At 37.1% G+C, this 18,236-nt stretch overlaps 1 protein-coding gene across 11 annotated transcripts in view; it reads left to right on the top strand.

Moving 5' to 3' along the window:
• fbrsl1 (fibrosin-like 1) overlaps positions 1–18,236 on the top strand; it is a 268,766-nt gene that overhangs the window by 55,327 nt on the left and 195,203 nt on the right. For all 11 annotated transcript variants that reach the window (XM_052596390.1, XM_052596416.1, XM_052596398.1 and 8 more), the window contains exon 2: positions 3,898–4,095. In XM_052596390.1, the coding sequence (XP_052452350.1) occupies positions 3,898–4,095 (198 nt within the window). The remainder of the gene's footprint in view (positions 1–3,897; positions 4,096–18,236) is intronic.

Below are 18,236 nucleotides of genomic sequence, written 5' to 3'. Positions count from 1 at the left end.
GCATTATTGTTTTCACTGCACATTAGGGAATTTCACATTTTCACTAGTGGTCAACCGATAAATCGCGGATGATATATCGGCCGATATTTTTTCAAATATCGGAATTAGCCGATACGTTTTTCTGCTTGGCCAATGTGTTCGATTTAAAATAAATAAATAAATAAATAAATAAACTAAAGACTGGTTTTGTGGTCCAGGGTCACATATCAGTTTTATATTGGCTATCGGCCACCCTGCTTTCCAAGAAATCTGCATCAGCGGTCAAATAAACTGTCAACCACTAATTTTCACAGGTACAATCTTGAATAGAACCATATTTCTTTGTGATATTTCTGTGTTATAAAACATGACACTGTGGAATTTCTTTAGGAAACCACATGTAAAGGTTGTCGTGCAGAACAGCCAGAGGAATTCTGGAGGTGTAGGACTTCGAGAGATTCTTGCACTCCATTTTAAATAACAGCCAGTGTGTCTTTTTTGCAACATCCATTCACTATTCATCTCTCTCTCACTATCTTTATGCTTCTGGATAGCTGAGGAGGCAGCTCAGAGATCAGTAGCTGACGGCTGCATGTAGGAAAACTAGTGGAAATGCTAAAATGCAAACTGCAGTTGACATGCTTTTTCTCCTTTGCGCCGAGCATAGGAAGTGTCAGACGCTTGTGTAGGTGTTCCAATGATGAAGCCATGTTGACTTACAGAATCAAAGCTGTCTTGTCTGACACCAGAGACATTCAGCAGTGATGTCTTTATGCAACATTAACCAAATTATCCGCTCTGACTTTCTTTGGGGATAAATTAGAGATGTGATGGAGGGCTCTCGTAGTTGTTTCGACAGCTTTTTGAGGACGTTTGGCAGCACAAACCAGTCATGTGATTTATTGCTTGTATCAAAAAATACTTTGAACAGATTTCCTTCAAGCAGAACATTTCTGAACGTTGGTTTTTATGCTCGGACTTAAATTTAGTGCAATTACGATGATGTAAAGTTCTTAACAGCACAGAGAACGCAGCACAAACTGAAAAAAAAGATGCAATACAAATGGAATCTGGGATATTCTTCTTTGACTTTATTGTAAAAATAAGTGCTTTTTTTGAAGGTATATATTAAATGAGGCACATCTTAACAGCCACATCATGTTTAGCAACTGTTTTCTTGTGAAAGCACAATGATTAATGTAATTACTACTGGTTGTTGCTGAAATGTTATTCTGTCATAATTCTGAGAAAGAGAGAGAATGTTGACAGAATTTACGTTTTAGAAATTAGTAATTACATTTCTATACACACACACACACACACACATTTTACACTGTTACAAAATTAAAATAAAAATTCCTGAAATAAAAATGTATCATGGTTTATTCAATAAAAAAAATATTAAGCAGCACAACTATTTTCGACATTGATATAAGTATATGCTTCTTGAGCTGGAAAAAAGGCTAATTAGAATTATTTTTGAAGGATCAAATGACACTGAAGACTGAACCAATGACTACATTCATCTTTTATTTTACTATATGTTTTATTTAAATACACAGCCTTGGTGAGCATATAGTTAATATTTATATGATAAAATCCCCAAAATCTTGTCTTTTAATATAGTCCATGTATATAGTACACATTTGATGACACAATCTTCTTTTTTTTTTCTCGATTGACACTTCCATTAAGCCACCACAACCGCATTCTCAAAACAGCTGAAACTGCTATTGAAAGACCTGAAGACACAGACTCTCTATCGTTGTCTTCTCTTTTATTCAGAGGAAGCCACTGTGTCATTTGATCAATATTTAATCTCTTTCGCATCTCCTGCTGTGGCTGCTAAAAGGCAGATCAGGTTAACTCCTCTAAACTATTGATAGCTATTCTTTTGGACAGACTTCTTAATTGTTCTTTGAGCTTATAGCTTATTACTTAAAAAAATATTTTCTCTGTTGTGTAGTGTGTGATTTCATACTCATTTCTGTTACAGTGTAGTTCCCTGCTGATTTAAAGTCTTTGTAACTTTGTAACATATCGCTCTCACATGCTCGTTCAACATAGACAAGTTTTTTTTTTTTTTTTTATGTTGGATTCAGTAATGGACAAAAAGAAACAGTGGATAATGAGCATCAGCTGACTAACCACAGATTTCCTGTAGTGGTAAGGTTTATTTTGCCAGATATTCCTGTGGAAGCCCAGGTTGCCAGATAGTAGGGACCTGTTTCTTGACCAGATTCAGGTGGTTTAGTTGAGTACAGTGGAATAGAATAAACTCTTTTCCTCTCCCCCCAAATCTCAGTGGTTTGTCGTGTTTGCTCTCTGAGGCCTTGTGGTCATTCATAGTGAGCCGTTCTAATTTACACCACATGACCCAGCATTCACCAGCGATTCGAAATACCAGAATCTTTTCAGATGCTAAGATTTTCTTTGGTTTTGATGTGTTGCATGTTCACATTTGCCCTTCTTTGTTTTTGAAAGATGAGTGTGTAAACACATGGAGGGTTTCCTAACTAAAGCTTATTATTTGCATTATTTAAACCATGATGACCTTTGAAAATCTATTTTACTCATGGTTTTAAGAATTTCTTTTTTTTGCTATATCTTGCCAAAAACTGACAGCGAAAAATCATTTCCATGACCATAAGCGCAACTGCGAGTGTGAATAACCAAACTGGTACAACCCAAACGTATAGCCTAGTATTTTTTTTTTTTTAATCTTATTTGTAATAAAATGTATATACCCTGCTCTAAGCTTTCCTATTTCCGGCTTTATGTCTTCTGGATGTCCTGAGTCTGATGGGTCATCGATGAAGGATACTGTAAAAAATAAATAAAATAAACCTGATTGAATTGCATGTAATATAATATTACCCTACAGAGGTAGAGAGATAAGGCCAGAGTTCCATGTTATCTGTAAACATAAACCATTTCATTTAAGTTTTGATATATTCTGTGAATTAACATACTTTTAATTGATAATGTTTCAATTTAAATAAATGCCACAAAACAAACAGTTTGCAACAAAACAGTATGGAAGTAGAATCGTTTGTGAAGATTCACTGTTTGATTCTGAATGTTTAACCGAGAATCCTACTCCAGTTATGTTTAATTTCCTCTTCAAATGCATTGATTTGTTTTGATGTCTTGCAGTGGTCTTTTGACTTGCTGCAAATGGGCCTTTATTTATACGAGCTGAACCCATGTGTTTGTACAACTGTGAGTAGCTGCAGTTCATTTAAAAAGGCAAGGTCATGTTTACAGAGCTGCACAGTATTTTGACATTTGTTTTCCTCTTTGAGTTTTGCTTGTAATCACACAATAATTGAGTAGAAACAGAATGATATCAGACTTACTGGAATAGTCACCCTGTGATTATCGTGGAGAAACATGAAACAGATGCAGGGCTTTGGTAATGTCTTTTCTTTTCCTTTTTTTTCTCTTCCACTTCTTTCCTGTATCGTCTCTACTCCCTCCGTCTTCCACTTCATTTCCTTTTTTTCCCCTCTTCTGTTTCCTTTCCTCTCCTCCTTTTTATTTCTGCTTCCTCTTCTACTACTAATTTCCTTTATTTTCCACTAATTTCCTTTTTCTTTTCTTCCTTTAATTTCTTTCCTTTTCCCTAATTTCCTACTTTCATTTCCCGTCCACTACTTTTCTTTCATCTCAGCTCTTTTCAGCGACTTTCTTTTTCTTTACACATCTTTCTGCTCCTTTGCTCTTTTCCCACTCCTATCCCTTCTCTCTTCCTTCTTCCCTTTTTCTTTCCTCTTCCTAGTCTTTAAAAGGAGTTTGACGTTGCTGTGCAAAACGATGTGTTTTGCAGTAATTTAACAGATATCATGAACCTCTCACCTGCAGAGGATGAAGTGGATATCATCTCTCATTCTGTCCTTTTCATTTTTCTCCTATCAGAACAAGAATGTTTCGGATAAACTGGAAAAGAAGAAATGGGAGGAGATTGTAGTTAAACGAAAGGAGGAGGCCGAGGAGAATGTGACCCCTGACATAGACGAGAATAGCTTCAGCAATCTGGCCACCAGCATGGGGCGAGACCAGGAGCGGGTGAAAGATCGTCTGCTGAAGAACACGTACTCCAAGAAGAGCAAACGAGTGAGTCTGTCATCTCTTTCTGCAGGCTAAATGAGGGAATGTTTGATGGACACGAGCAGCGGCGCTCAAAACCCATGTGGTCCTATACATGTTCCTGAGTGTTGACGGCTTTGACTGGTGTTGACCAGATTAATGTGGCCATCGCAGTCATTACTGAATGCCTGCTGTTTCTGGAAGGGTCCAGTGAGGTGTGTGCGTATGAATGTGACAGCAGTACATCAGCGGCTGACAGATTACTGGTTTAGAGCTGTGGTTAAGCCACATAGTGTGCTGTTAATGACCAAGAAGAACAAATATAACCATCTCTCGCTTCCTAGATCCATTTTCACTCTCCCTTGTTTAGGCTTATTTGTAGCTTTTCTTGATAGTGGTAGGGTTGAAGCAGAGAAAATGGGATTAGAAAATGTCACAAGCCAGATTTGAACCCAAGTTGCCTTCATGAGCACAAAAGCTTATCTTATGTAGTTACCTAGATTATTCTATGTATATTTCAGCTAACATTCTATCTCTTTATTTAGTGTTCCTGTAGCTCAATTGGTAGAGCATTGCGTTATCAAGCGCAAGGTTGGGGGTTCGATTCCCCGGGAACAAAAGGAAATGCATAAATTTAATTTAATTGTATCTATCATTATTATTCAGTTTTTATCTGTCTGTCTGTCTGTCGTTTATCTGTCTGTTGTGTCTATCAGTCTGTCTGTCACTCTGTCCATGTGTCTGAATGTCTAGCTGTTGTATTGTCTAGCAATCATTCTCTCTGTTCAAAGTGCCATTTACAAACTTTCCGAAAGTGTATCGTGGTTACTACTCCCTTGGTGCTAACAGATGATAGGCTAGCATGCCATAACTACAACCTATTATCTTCTTTCCTTCCATACTCTCTGACTTCTGTCATTCGTGCCAAATCTTTTCAAAGGACAGCTTTCTGACACCAAGAGGAGTGATGGAATATTATCAGGCCATACTAAAAGCAAAATGGACAGACAGAGCATGGTTCATCCTGCGTCTGTCACTGTCTTCCCAGAGCCACCTGATTACCCTGAGGACTTTTCCGTCACTGTAGCCCAATGCATATAAAGCAGCCTCTCTCCAGATGGGATCTCTCTCTGATCACGGGCCTTTGTGCATGCGCTTGCACTGGCGGTGCGTTTAAATGCAGTGTGTTCTAGCCTGCGTGGGCGTCTATCAGACTCTCATACACCCGCTGGCATCTCCGTTTCCCTCTCTGATCAGAAATAATGGGGGAAAAGGAGAACCACTTTCATATTGCTGTAATTGCAGAGCGGAAGACTCTCAACAAAGCAGCCATCTGGACGGGGAGACACTGTGAATGTGCATGGGCCACTGTTGTGTGTGTGTGTTTATATCTCCTAGCTGGAGAGATACAGAGGGACACACACAGCATGTCTCTGATCAGCGTGTCGGAGCTTTTGATGTACAGCTCGGCTTGATTTCTGTCTCTGAACAGCCCGTGATCACACATAAAGACAGATTCATCAAAGCATTTAAACATTAACTTTATAAAAAAAAAAATATAATTTTCACTCATGCAACTCATAATGAGTGAGTGGAGCATGTTCAGTGACTCAGCTAGTCATATGCTGTCGTTTTTTTATTTATAGTAAATCAGATCTCCATGCAGTGCAGCATGCATTCCCTCACTAGCCCACAGGACCTGATTGAGGCATATTTCTATGTATCTATCTGTATATTTATCTCCTGTTATATCTAGCTCTCTGTCATTCTATCTTTTATCTCTCTCTCTCTCTCTTTCTCTATCTATCTATCTATCTATCTATCTATCATTATAGTTATCAATCTATTGTTCTATCCATCTGTAATTCTATTGATTATTCCACTGTTTGATCTATCCTTCTGTCCTTCCATCTATAGTTTTGTCGTTCTATCTATTGTTCTATGTTTGGCAGCTGAATAACCTTTTTTATTTTTTGATAATGTTATATTTATATATATAAAAACAATAGAAGTCTGTTTTAAGTCTCTATTTTAGCCAAGTAAACATCTGTCGGTGTGTTTGAGAGACAAGCCAAATACTGTTTGACTTTCTGTACCAGGGACACACACACACACTTGTTTGTTAGCAGTGATTGGTCTGTTGCTGGATCCAGTGTCATCGTCCCCTGGAGAATCACTATTAAATCTAGAACTGACTGACTGCCTCATACTGGTCTGAGAGAATCACCCTCCAAACACACAGAAGGACAAAACTGTGTGATTTTTCATGATGAGCTCATGTAACTCAAGGGAATCATTTCCTTTCAGCTTTCATGGCAGGAACTCCATTGTGTGAAGTTAAACTTCTAGCTGATCCTGTAACTGTTGCGTTCTCTGATCTGCTTCAGGTTATCTCCCCTCAGGGCACATCACCCACAGCAGTGCTGAGGGCCAGGACACGGCTCACACAGGAGAAACTGAGCCACGCATATGAACACTCTAGTGAGGGGTGGTTAAGGGTATGGGCGGCTAACTGAATGGATGTAGGTCACCACAAGTGATCTACAAAATAAATTGGCATTGTGCCATAGACACTTAACCTCAAGTTACTCTGTCCTCTCTGTATTTACTGGAAGCTTCTGCTTGAGTTACAGAAGCACCAGCTAAAGGGCAAATCAGATTAGAGACAAGTGTCTAAGTTTACAGTCTTCTTAAAGCTGAAGTGTGTCATTTTTCTCTCCTGCCCCAGCTTAATATGCAGAAACATATATAAGTAAGCCATTTGTATGTTGATTTCATCAAAAAAGTGAAAAGACACTAACTCTTATCAAAATGTTACTTACGTTAGTTTACTGTTAAAAAGAATTGCATATGTTATTCTTGCTGTTCTGTTTTCATGATTCTAATGGCACAGAAATTCCACACTTCACTTAGACTATATTAGACTATATTACAGTACATTTTGTATATATGTGTGTGTGTGTGTGTGTGTGTGTGTGTGTATGAATAACTTTCCAGTTAAAAAATAAAAATGATTAATTTAGTTGTGAAGCAACACTGCATAAGATATTAAGGCTTGTTTTTTTAGAGTTTACTATGAGTGTATTTTGTCTTGCTGCACTGGGAGATTTTATTTAGTATTTTTTGTAGTTTAAAGTATAAACTATTACTGTAGTTTATCAAGCATAGGCCAGTCAAGCATAACCCAACTAGTTTAAGCTATAATGTTGATACCCGATAATTTATTTTATTTTATTTTTGTATGCAGTATTAGCACAACTTTAATTGAGCCATGCAAGTACTGTTCATTTTGTGAAATGAGACCTAGTCTGCATTGTAAAGAAACTTTGAACATAAAGAAGCACACTTAATACAACACAGCCCTGTTATATTGAATCTCAGGTGGTTAGAAATCAGATGAAAGTTTTTACATTGAAACAATCATCTCGTTCAATGTGTGCATGTCAGACAGTGAAACTATTTTGCTCTGAGAAAAATCAAATCATTTTTTCTCAGTTTATTGATTTGCATGTAGATGTTGAACAATACACGGAAACCCTTAACCATTATTGTATAAAAAAATTCTAGTGCACTGTGATCTGAGGCTGAAAAAAGCAACATGAATCAGAACCTTTCAGAATTTTTTAGAGCGAGAAACACAGCAGGCCTGCTTCATTTGAGTCTGAAGGATCCTTGTCTCACTGCATATTACTGTTAACAGAACAGAGTATGCACAGAACATTGAGAATAACCTTGAATGCACACACAGCAATGTTCAGTTTCTATATTTGGGACCGATTTTTGTACCAGGTTGATTAAATCTTTGTCATGTATTGCTTACTCAAGGCTTTTCTGGCCTCTTAAGCTGAAATTGGTTCAGTTTGCACAGCCCCCCCTGAACAATTTATGCCCTACAGTATGTGATGTATTCTTCAAACGCTCACTTTGTCTAATAGCAGCTGAGATACTGAAAGGGCGAGCTGTAATTTCACCCAGGCTCAGATGTCTGACGATAGGGATTTGCCCACCGCAGCACTTGGAAGGTTGTGAATTAGCTCTCCGGCCTGTATTCAACAGCCAGAAACTATGGCTGATAGTTTCTAAGAAAGAAGAAGTCTGCATATTTGAAGTACTACACATTGCTCAGTCTGACATGAGATGATTTCTCATAGTTATGCAACAACGAGCACTGAGAAATGCAAAAGACCAAAGTGTGAAAAAGCCTGTCTGGTTTAGTCTGTAACTGCTAAATAAGAGGTTAGAGTTAGCATGCTGAGTGCACTTTCATTCTGTTTTAACGCTGACAGCTTTACACTTGGTTTCCTTTTGCAGTTTTGATGTGTTGGTTACGCTGGGCTGAGACTTTGCGTTTTCTCTGTGTGTACTGTAGTGTGAAAATATACTTTACTCTTAACAGTTTAGTAGGCAGACAACAGTTCAGTTCAACTTCAGTCCGCACCGTTCAAAATCTAGAAGCTTAGATTGTGGTGCATCACAGGAGCTGGATCGTATTGAGAGCTGGAATGTGGAACCGTTGGTACTTAGCTCGAGAAAAGTTCCTTTGTGATAGCGTAGCTTCAGAGGTGATTTATACACCAGACATATTGAGGAGGAGATGGACCCCTTGAAATGATTTAAATTGGAGAAACTGTACCACTCAATATAGAGGTTATAGAACTTACTCAGGGTAGCACTAAATTACATTTTTTGACAAGAACAAAAACAAGGCTGAGGGATAAAAGTGCAAATATGTGATAAAGGCTGTAAATCTATCTCCTACAGGCGTGTTTTCATTCCTGATAAATTCTGTGTGGCGTCTAACCTCATTAAGCTGGAAGTCCCACCTTTCAGTTTAAAGAGCCAATCACCTTTCTGAAGTATGCATCATCTGATGATTTATTCTCAAATGTGTGTGATTTACCGTACTGTCTGGACCAGCCTGAAAATATACTTTACCATAGTTGTCATAATGTAATACTCATTTGAACTAATTTATTAAAATGTTTGGAGAAATGTTTGTTCTTTTGCCATTTAGACCAGAGAAGTTGTATTTTAATTCTAATTGCCTTTCATTATAACACCCCCAGCAGCTATTTTCTTTGCCAGCTTAAAACTAAAGGTTTCTCTGTTGCTCAATAAGACTTTTTCTTTCTTTCTTTCTTTCTTTCTCTCTTTCTTTCTTTCTTTCTTTCCAAATGTCAAGCAACAAACACTGTTTTCAACATTGATAAAAACTTTTTTGAGCACGTCAGTGTACAAAAAATCTGCGTTGTTTACTGCAAAGTGCGTGTGTGTGTGTGTGTGTGTGTGTGTGTGAATGACTTTATTGTCATTGTTCAAGTACAATGAAATTGAGTGCAATCCTCGGGTGCATAAAAATCAATAATCTAATAAATAGTACACGGATGACTGGATCTGTGACAACATATACAGTATACAGTATATGCTTAGAAATAATGAAGCTATAGGATTGGCTGCAGATAATATACAATATTATACAGTTAGATACAATAAAATTACATATAAATATAAATAATATACAGAAGTAAATACACTCTTTCTCAGTCCCTTGATCTTTTGTCATGGTTCTGTTTGTTTTGACAGGCACACTTAGGAGTGAGAAAACCGGCAGTGTTGTGAGACCCTTTCTGACAGTTTGGGTTACCAGCCAGCTTGTGTGTGTGTGTGTGTGTGTGTGCTTGTGCTTCTTTTAAAGGTTTAGTTCACTTCCAGAATAAAAAAATCCTGATAATTTACTAAAGTTTGCTTCAAAGGGGGCTACATGATCCCAGCCAAGGAATAATGGTCTTTTCTAGTGAAGCAATTGGGCATTTTCTAAAAAAAAAAACTTTTAAACCACAGATGCTCTTCTTGCACTAACTAGATTTCAGGAATTATTATTATCATTAATCACGTTGGAAAGGTCACGCGTGATGTAGGCAGAAGTACTGACCCAGTGTTTAAAAAGCAAATGTTCAAAAAAAATCAGATGCCCTTAAGAAAAAAGGTAAAACATTGATTTTGGACTATTTTGAAGTTGGAACAGAAAATGAGATGGAGCTTTTCGCCCTACCCTACCTTTTTGAGCTGGAGCACACAGCTGAAGACTAATCACGCCTGATTTTCAGCATAATTACATAATGTGTGACATTGCAGACGTGCATCACAGGGCTTTTGCAAAACAAGCATTAGTGATTTAAAAAGTTTATACATTTTTATTTTACTTTTAAGAAAATGACGGAACGTTTGGCTAGATCACTTATTCCTAGGCTGGGATCGTGTAGAGCCCTTTGGAGCTGCACAGAAACTGCAATTTTGACCAACCCTCTGGCTACCATTGAAGTCCACTATATGAAGAAAAATCCTTAAATGTTTTCTCCAAAAACGTTTATTTCTTTTTACTGTATAAAGAAAAAGACATGGACATCTTTGATGACACGGGGATGAGTAAATTAACAGCAAACAGTTTTTCTGGAAGTGAACTAATCCTTTAAGGTTTTATGCTCCCTCTGTGTGTCTGTGACTTTGTTAAACTGCTTTTAGATGCATTTAAGATGATTATCACTTTAAACCAATCAGATTAAACACATTCCACGAAGCTTAACCTGCTTGTAAGCACTGATCTGGGGTCAATATCTTACAGCTCACATTTACGTAACACAAAAGTGCCAAACTGTCAGCAGCTTCTGCCTCTTCTTTACTAGAGACTGCTATATTTTGCTTAGTGTGTGCTTTTGGTCAGTATGTGCGTTGTACACCACTGTCCCCTGCTGGTGTGGACAGGAAGTGCATGAGAAATATGGGGGAAGGGAGTATTGCAGGTCTATAGCATATGAACATTTTGCAGTCCTTCAGTCTTTTGTAGGTCTTTGTGTTTTTAGGCTTTTAGGCCACTAGGGGGCACTGTGTCTTCATGTAAGGATTCAGTGTACTGCAGAAGCTGGGTGGTGTCCTTTTGTATTGTAGGTATAAAGCTCCTGCTAGATGTATGTAAACCTAGTACTTCAACTTGTCAACATGCACCTTTTTTTCCCCAGAAAAACAAATCAGAATGCAATTTAGGTAAATTTTAAATTAGTGTGTTTTTATTTTGTTTTAAGTAAAATGTGCACAAAAATGCTGATTCAATGAGGGAATTCGTGAAGTATGCAGGTAGCTTAGCTCAAATTGACCTTAGTTAGCATTATATGTTTGCTCTAATTTAAGACTTCAGATTTAATCCCTTCCAAATCCCTTTCTTGCTGATATATGAAAATTTATAAACTCATGCACATTTCTGTTTGTGATTGGTGAGATGTTGCAATCATAATGCGTTGCTGTTCATATTCACATTACGCATTGCCATTTGTCATCCGGACCTAAGTGTGATGTCACTTTTATGAGCTTGAGGGACAATAGATGGGCTGAAGGGGATTACGGTTGCTTTGACAGCTCGCGGTGGCACAAAGCACCATCCCCTGCCCTTTTCATCTCTCCTCCTCTTCTCTTTTCTTCCCGTTCTCGATCTCCTCCTCTGTTGCCAGCCTCCTCTCCTCCCTTATCCGAAGTGTGTCATGTACAATGTGGCATCTGTCATTTGCCGAACAAAAGGGCCACAGACTGATAGCCCAAAAACAATAGCTCCAGAGCTCCCCGGAGGTTAACCGGGCAGAGGGGGTGTATCACTGCTTCTGTCCCAGGGGAAAGAGCCCCCCAGATGGGACCGAGGCGGTCATGAGGGCCCCTTGGCATACTGTGAATGCTGGAAGGTTAGGCCCGGCTCTGGTGGGAGCTTCGGATTGTGGTTTTGTCCAACTAGCGATGGCGGCCAAGTGAGCAGGCTGCTGCTAAGCTGATTACCGAGAGAGCAAGAAGCGGCGTGTGTGGCGGCACGATTGCCAGACGGGAGGAGGAAGTGGGAGGAGGGATATAGATTCGGGTTAAAGTGTTAAATATGTGGTAAGACCTTATTTGAGGCAAAGGCGTCATGTTGGATATGTGTGTGTGTGTGTGTGTGTCAGTGGATGGATGCATGTGTGTATTGAGCTGCATGTTTTTATCTGTGTGTGTGTGTGTGTGTGTGAGAGAGAGGGAGGGAGCGGTTCATGCCAGGAGATTGAATAGATTTGTTGTCTTGTTTTGCGGGTCTCTTTGGGTCTGTCACCACTAAGTTGGGTTGTCAGACGCTGGCGTGTTTAGAGGTGACCCTTTTCTGCTTTGTGTGTTTGTGTGTGTGTGTGTGTGTGTAGCACATATGTAGGAGTGTTTGTGTGATCAGTGCACGTTCCAAAGCACAAGCTGTCTTCCAACCATGACATTTGTCTCTGCTAACATTTTTAGTACAAAAGTTTTTTATTATTTTTTTTTTTTATAAATGCACAAGAGTTTCAAAACACACCTAGCATGCAGTTTGCATGAACCATTATATTAAAGTTACATTGAGTTTTATACATAACAGATATGTAAAGGAATAAATGGAAAAACTGTAATCATATATAGACTTTATACAGTTTCAGCAAACCGTAAATGGTATATCAATATGCAGTATGTAAATAAGAGTAAATAAACCACTATTTACAATTAATGCAACTTTTTTTTACTTTAGCAGTTTTATGTTTGTTTAAAAATAAAAAACTGAAAACAGATAGTGGCTACGTAGTTTGAACCCGATTTATGAATAAGTCTGGGAAGATACCACTCCACTTCACATTATCAAATGAAATTTGAGCTTGTTTAAGATGCCCTCCATCTATAGCAATGCAATGGCAACGACATCTCAGACTGAGTAAACATAAATACAGAAAAGTACAAATAAACAGGTATTTGCCATTTGTTACTGTTTTGTAAACATTGTCATTATAAATATAATTCAAATGCATTTTGTTTTATTGAGCACTATATTATTGGTGATAATTGTTGAGTGAGGGGCACTATTGGTTAATTTTGGAAAAATGGCAGGGGTTTGAGGCTTGCATGTGCCTGATCAAGATATTCAAAATTAATAATTTTATTAAGCATGCATTAAATTGATCAAAAGACATAATAAATAATAATAATATATATATATTTTTTTTTTTACAAAAGCTTTCCATTTCTGGATTGTTCTTTTGAAGTTTCTATTTATTAAAGAAACTGGTGCTGGAAACTGTTGTGCTGCTTTATATATTTTTTGGAACCTGTAATGCTCCCCCCCCCAGATTTCTTGGATGAATAAAACGTTAAAAAGGTGCATGTATTTAAAATAAAAATATTTTCAAACAATACACACTATCGTTCAAAAGTTTGGGGTCAAAACATTTTTATTCTTTCTTTTTTTGAAAGAAATTAAAACTTTTATTCATCAAGGATGTGTTAAATTTATAAGAAGTGATAGCAAAGATTTATATTTTGTTCTTTTTTTTAATACTGAAAAAAAGTATCATAGTCTTCAAAAAAACATTTAGCAGCACAACCATTGCCAGCATTGATAATTCTCGTAATAAATCGGCATATGATGATGATTTCTGAAGGATCATGTGACACTATATACTGGAGTAATGCCTGATGGAAATTCAGCTTTGCATCACAAAACCAAATTATATTTGAAAGGATATTAAAATAGAAACCATTATTTTATATTGTAATAACAATTTGCAAGATGATACTTCCAATAGAAATGTTTCTCTGTCGATGTGCATCCTGCTCCTCGCCAGAGATGTATAAAGTACTAGAGACCCATACTTGAGTAAAAGTACAAGTGCTCTATCAAAAAAGTGACTTGAGTAGAAGTAGAAGTGCTCTTTAAGCACCACACTTAAGTAGAAGTACTAAAGTATTCAACATTTTTTGTACTTAAGTATTGCAAGTAGTCTATTTTAAAATTTACTACTCAAGTAATGAAAGTAAAAGTAGAAGTATTGTGTTATGTAGCTATTAAAGAAAGTAGTCAAAAGTTTGAACATATTGTTTTTACTATTTCAAATGATTAACCTAAAGGACAATAACAATTTCTTTGACTGTAACTTCTTGTAAACAAAAAACGGTTCCTAGGGTTAGTTAGCCCAATTTGCAAAATTATGTCATTAATAACTTACCCTCATGTTGTTTCAAACCCGTAAGACATCAGAGGGTCATATAGAATTTTTGAAGCATCGAAAATACATTTTGGTCCAAAAATAGCAAAAACTACGATTTTATTTAGCGTTGTCTTCTCTTCCGTGTCTGTTGTAAGACAGTTAAAAACAAAGCAGTTTGTGATATCCGGTTCGCGAACGAATCATTCGATGTAATCGGATCTTTTTGAAACAGTTCACCAAATCGAAATGTATCGTTTTAAACCGTTCGCGTCTCCAATACGCATTAATCCACAGATGAATTAATGGTAAAATAATGGTAATTTTAGATGAAAAGGTCATCTGAAATTACCATTATTACCACCCCCCGCCCCCTTTCTAAGTAAGAGTCCCCACAGTTAATTCTGTCCAATTCCACCGCTGCCGGTAGTAAATATATGTCTTTGGTGATATATATATATATATATATATATATATATATATATATATATATATATATATATAGTCTCCATCCTCCCAGCTCTGTGTCTTCAGCAACCCACCTGCAACCTTAGAAATGATTCAAATCTCTAAAATTTCTTTTTTTCTCCTGTGATGACATGCAAGTTAAATTTCCACTAAAATAGATAACGTTGCTCAACGTCTATCGATCTGCTGAGACTGGTAAAAATGCTAATAGAGTGAGAAATACTCCCTCCCTCTCTCTCTCTCTCTCTCTGACACACACACACTCTCTTGCTAGGCTTGCTTAACGTCTGACAGGCTCATGTCATCGCTCCTCTGACATGCTGGCCTTCGGAAGCTCGGTGTACTCATTCCTCTCTCAACAAATGAGGGAGACCTGCCTGCTCCCCCGCCAGCACTCTGCAGCATTGATTAGGGATAATTGGAGGGAGTCAAAAGCCGAGAAGTGTCACTAAATAAATTTGGCTGTGTTAATTGCAGATTCCTCTGGATGTGGGAGAAACACTTAGCCGCAGGGCCTGACAATGCAGGATTAATTGGCCCCCTTCAATGAACATAATTAGAGCGATTGTTAAGAGATAAAGAAAAGGTTTAACGAGCATGGCTGCACTGTCAGAGGGAACATCACACTCTTTCTGCTTTACTTCTCTCTCTCCTTTTCCTTGCAAATGTTGCGTATTTTGATATAGACTAGCCTCGCTCTCTCTTTATTAAAGTGAAATGCATAATTATGTGTCAATTTCTAGCTCATTATTAGTTTATTAATGTCACTGAGTTTATTATGCACACATCAATCTTGTAACTTTTCTTTGTTTTTGTTTGCTGGATTTTTTTTTATTTTTGCGCATAGCAAAATGTACTTCCGATCTTAAAGGTGAAGAATTTTTTTTTTCTCATCCAAACATAATGCCATCATAATTGAGACTGAAAAATTGCAGGGATAATATCCGCCATATTTTAACACACAAGTAAGCTATTTCCTAGGTGCGCTGCAAACCAGTGTGTTTATGATTATATTAATGATTTAAATTATTTAATGACACATACGAGTTTGCAACATCAAGCAGCATTGTGGACGCTTTTATTTTTTACAGCAATAATAACTGGAAGCAGCTGACACCGGAAGCCTTGCATATATGGGTTAGAGATGGCTGCAGCCACTATTAAATTAAAATAAGGTAGATATGTTTAGAATGCCATTATATCACTTCACAGGAAGTGAAAAGGAAATTAATTGTTGGCCAGGGTGCAAATCTATCTATCTGTCAATGGCTGTAAAGCTTATAAAGTCTAGAAACTCACATTTTATTTGGTTACTCTGTTTTTTAAGCTGTCCTATAATTATACAACTAAGTACTGAATAATTCTCATTAAAGGGTTAGTTCACCCAAAAATGTCGTTCCAAACACGTAAAACCTCCGTTCATCTTCAGAACACAGTTTAAGATATTTTAGATTTAGTCCGAGAGCTTTCTGACCCTCCATTGAAAATGTATGTGCTGTATACTGTCCATGTCCAGAATGGTAAGAAAAACAAGTAGTCCATGTGACATCAGAGGGTCACTATGAATATATATAATATGAACCAGAAATAATTTTATCACATTGGACTAAAACTTTCTTACTTTGGTCACACGGTATACTTCCCATAGAAATTCTATAAATTCTAAAATTATATATATATATATATTAGAGAGAGAGAGAGAGAGAGAGAGAGAGAGAGAAATAAATACACATATATTAGTACTGCTTGAAAGTTAGTGAACCCTTTAGAATTTTCTATATTTCTGCATAAATATGATGCAAAACATCATGAGATTTTGATACGAATGCTGAAAGTAGACAAAGCGAAACCAATCAAACAAATGAGACACTTTGTCATTTATTTATTCAGGAGAATGATCCAAAATTACATATCTGTGAGTGGCAAAAGTATGTCAATCTGTAAGATTAGCTGTTAATTTGAATGTGAAATTACTCTCCATCTGTTCAGAGGTGTTTTCAATCAGTATGTATTAGTATCAGCTGTCAGTACATGCCCTGTTTTGTTAGAAAAACAGGGATCTATCAAAGTTTGATCATGCTTGTGAAAGTTTATCATGACATAAAAAAAGGAGATTTCTGAGGAACTCAGAAAAAGAGCTGTTGTTGCTAATCAGACTGGAAGAGGTTACAAAGCCTTCTCTAAAGAGTGTGAACTTTATAAATCCACACTCAAACTGTGTACAAATGGAGTAAAAATTCAAGACCACAGTAACCCTCCCTAGGAGTGGTCGACCAACAAAGATCACTTTAAAAGCATGAGATGTAATTGTCTGCAAGATTGCAAGGGAACCCAGGGTAACTTCTGAGCAACTAAAGGTCTCGCTCACATTGGCTGATGTTAATATGCATGAGTCCATCATCAGGAGAACACTGAACAACCATGGTGTGCATGGCAGAGTTGCAAGAAGAAAGCCACTGCTCTTCAAATAAAACATTGGTGTCTGTCTGCAGTTTGCTCAAGATCACGTGGGCAAGCCAGAGGAATATTGGAGAAATATTTTGTGGATGAATGAGACAAAAATAGAACTTTTTGGTTTAAATGAGAAGCGTTATATTTGGAGAAAGGAAAACACTGCATTCCAGCACAAGAAATGTATCCCATCTATGAGACATGGTGGTGGTGGTAACCTGGTTTGGGCCTGTGGGGAAACCCACCAAACATCTCGGAGTTGAAGCTGTTCTACAAGAGTAGACGTGAGATATGGCTGTATATCAGCATGGCTGTGATTCGACCATAGGCACGGAGCCACAGGCTGAGTGGCGTAGGTAATCACACATCTACAAGTGTGATATTGCATTTATACAACAGTTTAACGGCACGAGTGTGTAAACATATAAGTAAAACAACAATGTGTGTCTTTAAAAACCCCTTTGTGCAGAACTACTTCCTTCCGCCACAATTCATATCTCATTTAATGGTTTAACAGCTTCAGGTCAATCTCATATTCACAATAAAACATTAGTTTGAATGTCCGCTGAGGAAAGCGATATCTTTGTTGTATTGTCCTTTCATCTGTTAAGGGTGCTTTCCGATGACAGTGTTGATCAGTGCATTTGTTAACTCCATCATACAAGCTGATATTAAGTCAAAATAACTTCTGTTTCAGTCTCTTTCAATATAAGTCTTTACTGCTGACTCGTAAAACAGTCACTTGTTGTCATCTAATGGTGGAACAATGTCACAAAAATCACCATGACACAGACACACACTGTTTCCCAATACTAAATACTACTACAGTATGACTATAAAATTGTATTTAATTAATAAAAAACAACAACAACAAAGCATAAATGTACTTTTGTCTGAATTGTCTAGCAACAAAGTCAGCACTCTGAAATACAGCATTAAAATTACATAAACTATAACGTGATGAGATTTTTCCCTTATTAATTTCACATTTTAGTGGACTGTATACATATATGTGTGTGTGTGTGTGTGTGTGTGCGTGCACGTGTGTGTGTATATATATATATATATATATATATATATATATATATATATATATATATATATATATATATATATATATATACACTTTGTTACACTTTTGGTGTTCCCTGTTAAAAAAAAAATAGCTTGTAAATTTTTTGTTATGCTATATTATTTCCATTCAATAATTTTGCCAACCTGTTTTCATTAGATTAGCAC

This window comes from Carassius gibelio, chromosome A5 (assembly GCF_023724105.1).
Source record: "Carassius gibelio isolate Cgi1373 ecotype wild population from Czech Republic chromosome A5, carGib1.2-hapl.c, whole genome shotgun sequence".
Lineage (NCBI taxonomy): Eukaryota > Metazoa > Chordata > Actinopteri > Cypriniformes > Cyprinidae > Carassius > Carassius gibelio.
This window is presented reverse-complemented; position numbering and strand designations above follow the sequence as displayed.